We start from the raw sequence: 13,289 nt of genomic DNA on the forward strand, positions 1-13,289 counted from the left end.
TTTAGAATACTTGTGGACTGGAAATTCTTTTGAATGCTAGGATTTAAAAGGTAGATATATGGGCATTGACTGAATCACTGTACAAAACTAATCTTGACACCATTATATGATCATATCAAGACTCTTTCCCACGTTGCCTTTTAATCAAAATGCATCCATGCTTAGAGAAACATCAGGGAAATGGAAAACTATGGCATATAATGAACTTGTGCCTAGTGATCTGAACAAAAGTCTCAAAATCAAAAATGGAAAATGGTGGACTATGCAGATGAACAAAATCAGAAATTCTGCAACCTCAAAATATGAGAAGAAATACAGATGAGAAGCATCCCCGCTTAGGCCTCTTCCACATGGGTGAATTACTCCTTTGTTTTAGAGTATTTGCTCCTCAAAGATCGGGTGTGTTTTGGCCATCTACCTTTCTGCACATGGCTTTTAATCCTGGCGCACATTCTGTGTTATGCCAGCATTTTTGTCTGCACTGCCATGAAACAAAGAGAATTATGTGGTGAGGTATGGACATTATCACTGGTGTCACTGTTGGCATTACTTGGGCCATCACCTCACTACCACTCTTTAATTTTCATCTATGACCAATTGTGTTATTACATTATGACTACTGGAGGCACCCAACACTAAGACATTAGCAGTGAAAAAAAACAAAAACAAAAAAGAGAAAGAGAACTGAAAGCGAAAGGAAACCCAACATGGCACACATGCAACGTTGGTGCAAAGTAACCCCAAACACAGAACTTTTTACCCCAAAAGCATAGATAGCTAATCTTTGAAAACTGAAAGAGTTTCCTCTGACCACACCATAAAGTTAGTTGCAGGTGGGTAGCCATGTTGGTTTGTAGCAGAAGAGTAAGATTCAAGTCCAGTAGTACCTTAAAACAACCTGTCATTATATTTTTATGTTGTTAAATATCATTATGCTTGGTTTAAAAACATTTCTCAATGCATGATAGCCATGCTCCAAGTAGACATTTTTGTTTATGATTTATGCCCCCCTGCCCCCCAAGGAGGTCCAAACTAGTGAACCATGCCCAGGCTGACCCAGGGCTGGGAGGCAGAGGCTAGTAGCGGAGGGGCAGAATGACACAATGCAATAACAACCTCATTACAACATTATAACATCATTAGGTTTTGCTCAAAAAAAAAGGCACAACTTGGGAAAGGAGGAGACGAGGGGAAGGAGGATGAGGAAAGGGGGATGAGGAGCTAGAGAACGATGGAGAGACCAATCAGCGACAAATGGCCTGCAGAGGGAGGGAAGATGGTGGAACAGAGGGCAGAGGAAATGGAAAGAAAAATTCCATAGAAATTCCATGGGGAAAAAATGGGAAGAAAAATTCTGCATGATTGAAAAAGCCAACTCAAACCTAAACCAAGAAAAAATTGGGGAATGAGTACAACACAGAAAATTCAAAGAGAACACTTGAAAACACCACATCAAAATCTGAAGGGGGAGTTAAGTGAGTGGAATTTGGAAGAAAACCCAAAGTAGTATGGGACCAGAGCTGTTGAAAATAGCCCGTATGGAAAAGGCTGTAATTGTGTGATGCTTAATTCTTCAAGGAGCATGTGAACACAGGAAGCTGTCTTATACTGAATTGGACAATTAGTCCATCAAGGATACTATTGTCTACTCTGACTGACAGTGGCTCCCCAGGGTCTTAGGTGGCAGTCTTTCCCATCACATACAACCTGGTACTTTTAACTGGAGAGACCAGGGATTGAACCTGGGGCCTTCAGCACACCAAGAACATGCTTTACCACTGAACCACATCCTCTCCCCAAAGATGCTACCTTACCTCCTTCCTTGGAACAAAGGCTGACCAAGCTGTGAACTGTGTCCATCAGCTCCAGCTGCTGTTTCTGAAGAATGCTGTTGTTGGTGGTTGCCTTGCTTAGCTGCCTTTCCAGCTCCTGAATGATGTAGCTTTGCCGGGATACCAAACCTTGCAAGTTCTCTTTCTCTTCCTTCAAAGTGTCCAGCTCCCCTTTGTGTCTTTCTTCCATTTCAAGGATTTTGTGCTCCAGTAAACTGGGGAAGAGAAAAAATGATCTAGTATTTATTAATATTCATGCTAATTAATGGCTGATTGTCAGATAGAGGGGTGGGGAGGAAAGACTTATCTTTCTAGGACAGCCTGCAGATCTATCTATGAACCTCACAACATTTTATCATTCACATGTTTGCACTGGTAATGCAGAAAGTTGACTGCCCAAAGACTGCTTCCCTGTCTTTTTTTGGAAGAGTGCTGCTGTCCCATCTGTATGGGACAGCGCACATTTTGAAAGCTCATGCCCACATTGGTGCCATTTTTCTTCCATCAGCCCCTCATAGCTACTGTTTTCATTACCATAAAATTGGTGAGCTTAAAAAAAAGCAGTAATTTCTGTAAGTCTATACTAGAGGTGGGCACAGACCAGAAAACAGACTAAAATTTAACACGGACCAGGCCGGTTCAGCATTCGCAAACCAGCGGGTTGTGGGACACCCATTTTCCACGGACCTCATGGAGTTTTTGCTGGTCTGTTGGTCGTGGTCTGTTAAAGCCTCCCTGCCCCACTGGCAAGTGGTGCCAAGAGCATTTCAACATTTAAATCTCCCCTTGCTCCAGCTGACTGGTGGCCCGCCAGTCAGCTAGAGCAAGGGGGGGTTAGAGTGCTCCCAGAACCAGCCTGGAGCAAGGAGGGGTCACAGTGCTCCCGAAACCAGCCCAGACCAACAAACTGATTGGTTCGTGAACCTGTGTTGGACCATGAAAAGTTTGTGGTCCGTGGTCTGTGAAATGCCATAGACCACGCACCCATGGCCTGTGGGTTTTTCCCAGTCCATGCCCACCTCTAGTCTATACTGCTATGGCACTTAATACATTTTCTAATTTTTTTAAAAAGGACCTCAAAAAGCCCTCTGGTATTGCAGTGGGGAAAAGGTAGGGAAAATGGCAGCTGACAGAGGAAAGGGCACAGAAAACTCCTGTATGAAAGCAGTCACTGATGCTCATATTTCTGCATTTTCAGGAGAAATCAAAGTGAAATGGAGAATCTTTGCTGTATAAGATGGAATCTAAGATCACCATGTAACTCAAACAAATCTACAAAGCTCCATTTGGAATGGATTTCTGTTTCTTTATTGTTCTGTCAGATTGCTCTGCCTGGCATTTCTGTTTAACTAAGACTAACTAACTTCAACCCTGTGAAGTAGTTTACAGCGCAATCCTAAAAACAGTTACTCCAGTCTAATCCCATTGATTTCAATAACTCTGAAGTTTTGGATTATACTGCTAGTCTCAGGGCCAAGCTACAAGTGACGAATGACACTTGAACAGCAAGTGGATTGAGTGGAGGGCAAGTGAACAGGGAGAAATACACTTGCTGTTCAAGTGTCATTCGTCACTTGTAGCTTGGCCCTTAGTCATTCTGAGCAAGTGACTGGCCCATGGTAACTTAGTTACCTTCCATGGCGGATGGGGGATTTCAAACCTGAGTTACCCAAATCCTAGTCCAGCATTCTAACCATGACACCACACTGATTCAGGATAATATAATAAATAATAATAAAATAGCACATATAAATACCATATATATTGCATATAAAAACCATGCAACATATGCACCCAATAGAAATTAATCTGGCAAAGTAACAGTGAAACTGAGGCCATTATACATATAGAGCCATTGCTTTATATGTATAGGAAACACGATATAGGAAACATTCCTTCATCTCTAACAACAGAGCTATTTCTCACTGAGAAAGACCATGTCATATTTTTGGAATACAGTTGCCAAATGTTTATGCTTTTAACATCTGCAAGACAGGCTGCAATGGCCACATGATACTTTCTCCAAGAACAGAGCTGCAGCGCTATAAAAATCATCTTGCATTGATTTTCTCCCTGTGTAGTTCTTCTAATCTAGATACAGAGGCTAAAAGTAGAGGGGGGAAAGCTTCCATCAGGAACAGTAGCATCCAGGAAAGCAAAATCTGAGGGTCAATGCTAACGATCCTGCTTGGCAGAGCATCTGAGACATTTCAAGGAAGCAAGAAAGAAGTTCAAAGAGACCATTGAGCAATCATTGTCAGAGGGCTGCAACATAACCCAGGCCCAGTTCTGGATAATGCCACCCACAGCTTTAGCCCGGCCTTGACACCTGGCAGCACACCCTTGCAATATGGAAGGCTTCCCAATACTAACAGTTGGCTGATGAGCAAAGATGACCTAGACCATTGTTGTGTAGGGGGGGAAACCCATTTTATTAAGACACTTTTCAAATGGGACAATAATGTGATGAAATATATTTGCTTAATTTATTTTCAGTTCTGGCACCAGCCTGGTGGAATGCTCTACCTGAGCCCTGCGGGCCTTATCACAGTTCCACTGGGCCTGTGATTGTGGTAAATTATCCCGGTGAATTGCTGGCAAATTATCCTGCTGGTTTCTTGCCTGGTCTGCTCCGCTTCGGCTTCCGTTTCCACTGTTTTATTAGATTGGACATACCTGCTCATAGTGATGCATGTCTGAAGTTATTGGTTTGCCACATCTCGGAGGTGCTTGCTGGACTTGGGTTTTCTTGTTTTATACTGCTTTATTCTGTATTTTATAGTTTTAGTATTCCTTCATCTCTAACAACAGGGCTATTTCTCACTGAGAAAGACAATATCATATTTTTGGAATACAGTTGCCAAATGTATTCACAAATTATTGTTATTTGTGATATTATGACCTACCCTGAGCCTGCTTGCAGAGAGGACAGGATATAAATCTACTAACTAACTAACTAACTAACTAACTAACTAACTAACTAACTAACTAACTAACTAACTAACTAACTAACTAACTAACTAACTAACTAACTAACTATGTATTTATCCCCTCCCCCCCCTGCATACACACATTTTAGTCAGCTTGACCCTGAACTCAATTTTACATAATTTTAAATGTGGTTTGTATGGTTGGTCAAGTGACCCATCCACCCTTCATTGGAAACTGTTTTATTGTTATACTATATCAATCATTCAGAATGAGATTCTCTCCCATACAGGTAAATCCAGTTGGGAATGATTGCTGTAACACAACAATAGCACAATATTCAGTGATGTGAAGATGCAGGTGTATGCTCTTGCTTTTAAAGTGATGAATGTTTTAGTACTGAAATTCTGAACATCTTGGGCTCTCTTAAGAATAGGAAGGTGATATATATCATTAAAATAAATACATGAATGTAGTGGCTTCCAATTAAAATCCAGTGCAATGTATTAGCTGGGTGAACTCTTGTTCTGCATTCTTCTTATTTCATTTCCCCTCCTCCTTTCTTGTGTTCTGAGTTGATAATGACATTCAATTTATATACTGCCCTTCCAGACAGCTTAATGCCCACTCAGAGCGGTTTACAAAGCATGCCATTATTATCCCCACAACAAAGCACCCTGTGAGGTGAATGGGGCTGAGAGATCTCCAGAGAACTGTGACTAGCCCAAGGTCACCCAGCTGGCTTCAAGTGGAGGAGTGGGGAATCAAACCCGGCTCTCCAGATTAGAGTCTTGCGCTCTTAACCACTACACCAAACTGGCTCCTCCCATAGCTTTCCTAATCAGCTTGTCCTCCAACCAATTACTCAGCCAGTTACTCAGATGACTAACTAGAAACCACCTGGATATCATGTAACAATTAATCGTTGATTATTACAGTAGTTTTAGGATACATATACAACCATACAACAATTCTATAAATACAACAATATTCAATTTATAGGAGATCCAATAAATATCACATCCAATTATTTCAATGTGCAACACAGGCTCAGAATACTTCTATTCCATATACAGCATATCAGAGAATCCCCTTTAACAATTTCTTCTGTGGTAAATTCAAGTGAGGTGGGGTTTGCTGTTATGTCCTTTGCCCACAATAGTCACAAAGCGTCTCTTTTCCTTTATTCCCAAACGTTTCAATTTCCTTAATCTTTGTGGACTTTGGAAACAGATCACCCCAACTAAATGTCTTCTATAGTAGGTATTTTCCAAACAAGGTATGCACTCCCTGGGCTAAGAAGACGGTGTTAGTATACTCATTCTTCATTTGATTTTATCTTTTTGTTACAGGTGCCTTGAGGGATCCATGAGGTAACCCTCTCTCTGAGGAGGTGTGCCACTCATGGTCCAAACTGCAGCCAGCTAAGCGGCAGCTTTTGTTGGGACCACTTCCTCAGGAACTGGTGGCTCGCCTGTGGTTGATTCTTTCAAATGCACCCAGGAGTGACGTGAAGAACTATGTGGTTCTTCAAAACAGGCTAGATACTGGATATCTAGCCTGTTTTGCTACCAGTTACTCAGATGAAGCTACAACCTTTCTACACAACAAAAGAAACTTCACCAAATGCCGCAGTAACTGTCTGTTGGGACCTAGCAAAATGCTGAAGGGGACGGTAAGAAGAGGGACCCAGGTGTTTGTGTGGTCACCCCACTTTCCAACTGATGATGGCTTCTAATTATCAGGCCCTATGGTTCTCCCTCCACCCCCCCCAGAGATAAGGGCTTTTCTCCTGGAAGGACCTTCCTCAAGGGAGAACCAGTAGCTGTGTACAAATCATATTAAAGAAGGTAACAAGGAAATGCTAGGATGTCTCTTACCACTTTGCTCAAAGAAGTATGAAGCCTTCCTGCCGCTTAAGGAGCCTAACTCCAAATTACACAGTTGGGGAGAGGCTCCTGAGCTGAGTGGAAGAGTACATGCAGATGACTGTGACCGCGCCTCGAGCCAGAATGACCCACTTTAGGTGGGCTAGAGACCCAGTATTGAGTCTTGGCCTGCTACTTAGAGGCCACTGTATTAATGAACATTTTACGTTTTTAAAAAGTAAAAAAAAAATGTCTGTGAGGTGGCTGAAGAAATAGGTCATCATAAATGCTTTCTGACTATGGGGTTATTAAAAGCTATGTAGCAGTGCCTTTTATTGAACAGAGAAGATGATACTGACACTGGAGAGGTAATCCAGATAAAGAATATAACAATTCTTCCAAAATAATGGGTTCAACTTGCCAGAAGTTGACTCGAGTATTTTAAAACTGCTGCCACAGCCCCTCAAATACATTCCCCATTGAAAAGAATGATCCCAAAATCTTAAATCCTGAACAAGTAATGTCCTACCTGAAAATCAGCAATCATGGTAAAAATCCCACCCACCCCAGTTCCTGGATCACAAATTATAATTTTTTTCTTGGGACGTACTTCTAACAGAACCACATTGTGGAGAAACTACCACTACTCTTTAGCCTCTCAAACTTGGAGCTGCTACTGGGAAACAATACAAACTTCCTCTAGCGTGCTAACCCTGGAACACCAACACTGCAATCCTAAGCCAAGTTACACCCTTCAAAGTACTTTGAAGTTAATTGGCTTAGAAATGGGTAACTCCACATAGGCCTGCATTGCAGTTAATGCATTGCAGTTAATGCTGGCTGATTCTGAATCTTGACTGGGTGGCTGTCTCACGAAGCTATCCATGACATAATGCGTCTTTGTACGCATGTGTGTGTTGATTTTCATAATGTAGATTTCTTTGCTATTTTCTACACACTCCTTTGGCCCTCATGAGTTGATAATGAGTTGCATTGACAGCTAAACTGCCTACATGAAGGATAGCGTGTGATGATGTTGTTTTGAACACCCTTTGCTTGGAGACTGAGACTGAGGAAGCCAACAGACGTTTTAGTGCTGAAGCTATGACACATCTTGATATTAGGAAAGTTATATCACATACAGTGTCACGCAAAGGTGTGGACCAATTTTAAGATTTTTGTTCCTGATGATGAAGAATAATAATTTTTTTAAAAATATTCTACAGAGTTAGTGTTTTAAGTGTTTGATTCCCCACTCCTCCACTTGAAGCCAGCTGGGTGACCTTGGGCTAGTCACGGCTCTCTGGAGCTCTCTGAGCCCCACCCGCCTCACAGGGTGTTTTATTGTGGGGATAATAATGGCATACTTTGTAAACCGCTCTGAGTGGGCGTTAAGTTGTCCTGAAGGGCGGTATATAAATCGAATGTTGTTGCTGTTATTGTTGTTGTTGTTGTTGTTGTTATCCTGCCATTTATATTCAAACCCTGAGCCTCTGCCTCTCCTCAGAATTGCCTTGGTTGCATAATAATACAGAATCCTTCTGTAGCATGCAACATCCTATTTCAAGTATGAATTCTGCACCTAAAACTCCCTGTTAATATTTACCACATTTTAAACTAGATTTTAGTTTTAGGAGCTTTGGGTTTCCCCAATTTTTTTATTTTCAAATCGCTCAGACAGGGTTTCCTATGGTAAATCTCCCATTGAACTTACGGTGCAGACCTAAGCAGAATTACACTCTTCTAAGTCTATATGAAGTCAATGGTTTGGATCCACCAGAGCATTACTGCAGATGGAGTATGTGCCAACAAAGTACAACTTTCCCACCTGCCCCTTTGCACTGCAGCCCCAAATATCCCCCATTAGCTGTTCTTCAGGATCCCATCTCCCAGCAGCAGAATTCCAAGGGGCACTTTGGGATGCAGCAGGAAGGGGAAAGTGTGAAATTCCACACCAATTCAGTTTCATCCACAGAAACATATTACATTGTAAATGTGTTAACTGAGTATTTTGAAATATCATAAATATGATAATATGCAAAACAAAAATGAAAAGGAGCCTCTCTTTGGAATTATTATCATAAGCATGGCATTCTATGATATTTACAGTTCATTTATACAAGCTGCAGCAGCAAACTCATGTTTGGCATGGAGTACATATTTTCCAGAGGGGTGCATCCAGTCTTGGTTCTCTAACGAGAAGTTATAGCACATGATGTTTGCAAATATATGGATGTTGCATTGACACTTCACATTTTAAACTTTCTTTCTTTCTAATGAGTATATGGTATATTTCTAATGTCTTTCTAAAGAGTATATGGTATAGGTCATATTGCGCACATTGGTATGAATATGGCTCTTTTTGTCTCACTTTACATGTTGTGATTGTGAGCTTTTCATTCTACCTGTTTTCATTGCAGTTCCTCTGATTTGTTTTTTTCTTCTACACTGTTTTACATTATATGTCATTTATATGCAATAGATATTGGCCATTTTCACACTTCTTACTGGCCACGGAACACCACACAAAGCTCCCGGAATGACAGCATCTTCCTGGCGTGATTTCCCGTCATAACTCTGGTTCTCACATGAAATCATGCCAGGTAGACGCTGTTGTTCCAGGAGTTTTGTGCAATGTTCCGCAGCCGGTAAGAAGTTTGAAAATGGCCACTTAAATAACATTAAAAATGTGTGAATTTTATTCAGCATGAGTGAAACAGAAAAGAGCAGAGATACAAAAACAGGGCTGGTTTGACTTGCATAAAGAGTAAAGTGAAATAGAAATGGAGGTTTTTGAATCAAACCAGCGGGGATCAGAAAACATCATTTCTGCATTTCAGTCATTTCCTCCCAGTGCAATCCTAAACAGAATTATACCCTTCTAGGTCCATTCTAAGAGCACACATGTTACTATCAGCCATAACAACCCATGTGGCCCTATACAGGAAGTGCTTTCCATGTATATTATTTGAAATGGCCTTTAAAATGTTATGAGATCATGTTAAAGGTTGAAAGAATAGGATGTTATTTTTACGGTAAGTTAATGTTGAGGCATGTCCAGTTTGACAATAAATCTTCAGCTGTTATTTCTTTTTTTTAATGGACCTTTGTTTCAAATGCAGTCTTATTACATAATATTGTCTAGCTTATTGATCTTAACAAGGCCCGAAATCAATTTTCCACTTGAGAAATGATGCATTAAATTTGTCAGGATGTAAAGCAGCAGGATGGCCCAGCATAACTCTCACAGGCATCCAAACGGTTAGGCAGATGGAGGATAAGCCAATATAAAGACTTTCAATGCAGTTTCTGTCAGGGTGGAGATGGCACTGAAGATGCTCCTTGAGTGATGGAATGCTGGAGGCAGATAATTTCCTTTGCTTGGGATAGGGTATATCTCCTAATCCAATCCAGACCATGTGTAAAGCTTAAAGAGGATTTTATCTTCCAAATGGAGAATGATATGTTTAAGAGGATATGGAACAGGACTGGGATTTTTAAAAATAAACATTGATAGGATTCTCGAAATCTGGACTTTACAGAGTATAGATAGTATGATCTACTTTTTGAGTTCCCCAGCAGGTACAGATAAGTGCTTAATACCTTGAGATAAATACCCACTTCATTTTTTACGTATGTTATATGTATAGAATATTCAATAATGACAGTTTATAGGAAACTAGAGTAATTGAACAGTTATCTTGATTTCTTAGGTAGTACAATAAATATAATCAGGATTATGAATGGCATTGCTATTTAAACAATGTCATGTTAGTGTTAATAATTTTTTATGGGAGAAAAGCAAACTCAACAAGGGTTTGGGGATAATGAATATATTTTTAGTTAAGGCATCCACATGCATGTGCATACATGCACACTCAGGTTCCAAATAATTTGCAATCAGAAAGTCTATACTGAATATTTTGAAATATCCTTGTGTTGCTTAAATTTATCGAGAAGGAGGGACTCAATAAGCAACACGGCACTCTATTTCTCCTGTTCAGAGTGTGAATGGACAAACCAAATATCAAATACACACACACACACAAATATTCATTGGAGTGGATCCTATCATATACTTAAAAAAACCCTTGTATTTAACTTTTCATAAGAGGGTAGCAAATTCTACTGCTTCCTCCCTCCCAATCCAGTTCTCTTATCCCCCTAAAATTTTCTTCCATTGGGAATAGCAGACCTTCAGGAACAACATAGTGGAAGGTCTGCAATGGGAGGGGGAATTAGCAAATATCAGCACCCTCTTAAATTCATTTAATGTGGTTGGATCCACCCCAATACGTACACACACACACATGGAAACAGAGAGACATGTATATATGTTAAAATTCTGTTACCACAACTCAGTCTTGCAAAGTTCCTTAATTCCTGAATTCATTGTGTTCCATTCTTTTTACCAGTCTCTTAAGGCAGAGGTTTATAACCAAAAAAAGGAGGCACTGAGTACCAGAGGTCTAGGAATGAGGTCTATAACCTACAGCTCCAAAGCTGAATGTGTCTCATTACAGGACAAGATATGTCTCTATTTTTTAAAAATGAAATCTATAACTCAAGGCATATTGGGGGGGGGGGGGTGCTAAAATAACCAGTAAGTGAAGGGAATGGTGGGAATGATTTTTATGGGATTAGCAATGCAATTCTAAACAGGTCTATTCAAAAGCCTAATAAATGGGATGCCTGTGAAATCAGAATCCTGCTAAATAGGATTTACTCCTAGGAAAGTGCTCTTAGGATTGCACTGTAAAAAGGCTTCCTATAAATGCCTTACCAAAACAGAAATGATGGAGGTGAATAGTGATAACAATTAAAGTACTAGCCATGCACTGATTTATGCCAGATTGCCAGTGCATTAAAACCATAGCTCAAGGTACTCCTGTGTATATTTATTTCTTGTGAGACTCATGAGTAGACATGGGCACAAACAGAAAAAAACCCGAACATGGTGTTTGTTGGTTGTTGTGGATTTTCCGGGCTGTATAGCCGTGGTCTTGACATTGTAGTTCCTGATGTTTTGCCAGCAGCTGTGGCTGGCATCTTCAGAGATGTAGCACCAAAAGACAGAGATCTCTCAGTGTCACTGTGTGGAAAAGATGTTAGCAAGTCATTTATATCTACTCAGGAGGGGTGGGGTTGGGCTGAGTCATCCTGTAAGAGTTTCCCAGGGTGTGGAATGCTAATGGCGGGAGCCTTCACTGTATCCTGAGGAGGTTCTTTTGCATATGGATTGGGGCTTGATGTGCTAATCTTCTCTGCAGGGCTATTGTCGGGTATAGAGTGTTTTGTTAGCCTGGTGTTTTTCAGGACTGGAAACCATGCTCTATTCATTCTTAACCTTTTAGATCAGGAGAATGAGGGAAGAGGGAAGAGAAGGGGACCTGTTCCTGCCTTCGCTCCTGTTCTTAAATGATATGCCATTGGTGGATTCCTGTGCTAGCAACCTTTGCACTTTTGTCTCTGGGACCTCTGGCCTTAAGAGCTAAAGCTCCCTTTTGGACTCTGAAACTTGCTGAAGGTAACACCTGGAACATGTTCAGGGAATTCTAATGAATATAACCTAGCTTAAATACTCTGTTGTTGTTTTCTGCTTCTCCACATACTTTTATGTTCATTTTGTTTGCTTTTGCAGTTTTCTTTAATAAATTTGGTGTGGAGTTATTGAGAGATGTGGCTTCAAAGCCAGATCTTTGGTCGTTTTGCCACATGCTACCCTGTTGAGTTTGTTTCTGGATTCAATCTGCTGAGTGCCTACCTCGCAGGGATGACTTCCTGACCTCCTAGAAGGGCTCGGAACTTGCCTTTCAGTTCCACAGCTGAAGGTTTATTTAAGAGAGGCTGGTGGTGACTTTCTACCCTGGTAGTGAGGCTTCACTTGCCCGTCCTTTTGGAATTTTGCCTTTTGACATCCACAGGACCCAGGAAGGCTTGCCAGAAACTGCTACAATGTCAACTATCAATACTGATAAGGTGCTCAGATTCAGTTAAGCAACTAGGCTTTCTTCTACTGGCTCTGCTGATTTCTTGCTTTGAACATTAACACAGTTTGGCTCTTAAATATGTTGTCTAGAACTAGGCATATTCAAATATCAAATCTATAGATATCTAGAACTAGGAAGTCCATCTACAGTCCATCCTTCCTTGCTGCTTAGCAGCCCATGTTCCATTCTGCTTTCTTGAACAAACTGTTCCTACTCCCCAGCCTTAACTACAACACAGAAATAGATTTTCAGCACTTCTCTTTTCAACACATCCCTTCTTTTCACATACACGATCAGGCTATTTTATCACATTACAGGCCATGTCACTCTGTAAGTCAATATAGCTGCACACAGGTCAAGGCAGACCATGTTTATTTACTCTAATGCATACCTTAGCACCATGACACATTGTTAAAGTACATAAATAAATGCAAAAGATTAAACATACACTAGCTCTGGCCTGTATGAATCTCTGCCTTTTGCATGTTCTAATCTCTAAGTCACTAACTGGCAGGTCATTGATACCATCAGAAGGTCAGTAGGTTAAAAGCCACACACATTTCCTCTTTGACCCAGAAGCTTTATAACAGTCTTGCGGGTAATTCAATAATACACAATTTAAATTTGATAGAACATATTAGTTAAGAGGGAATAGATTTAATCTTATTGCT

General features: G+C 40.6%; 1 protein-coding gene across 1 annotated transcript in view; it reads right to left on the minus strand.

Moving 5' to 3' along the window:
• The window catches only part of ANGPT1 (angiopoietin 1), a 192,835-nt gene that overhangs the window by 82,402 nt on the left and 97,144 nt on the right, over positions 1-13,289 (minus strand). Inside the window, exon 4 of the mRNA XM_054985901.1 lies at positions 1,815-2,047. Coding sequence (XP_054841876.1) covers positions 1,815-2,047 — 233 coding nt within the window. The remainder of the gene's footprint in view (positions 1-1,814; positions 2,048-13,289) is intronic.

Source organism: Eublepharis macularius, chromosome 7, assembly GCF_028583425.1.
Source record: "Eublepharis macularius isolate TG4126 chromosome 7, MPM_Emac_v1.0, whole genome shotgun sequence".
NCBI lineage: Eukaryota > Metazoa > Chordata > Lepidosauria > Squamata > Eublepharidae > Eublepharis > Eublepharis macularius.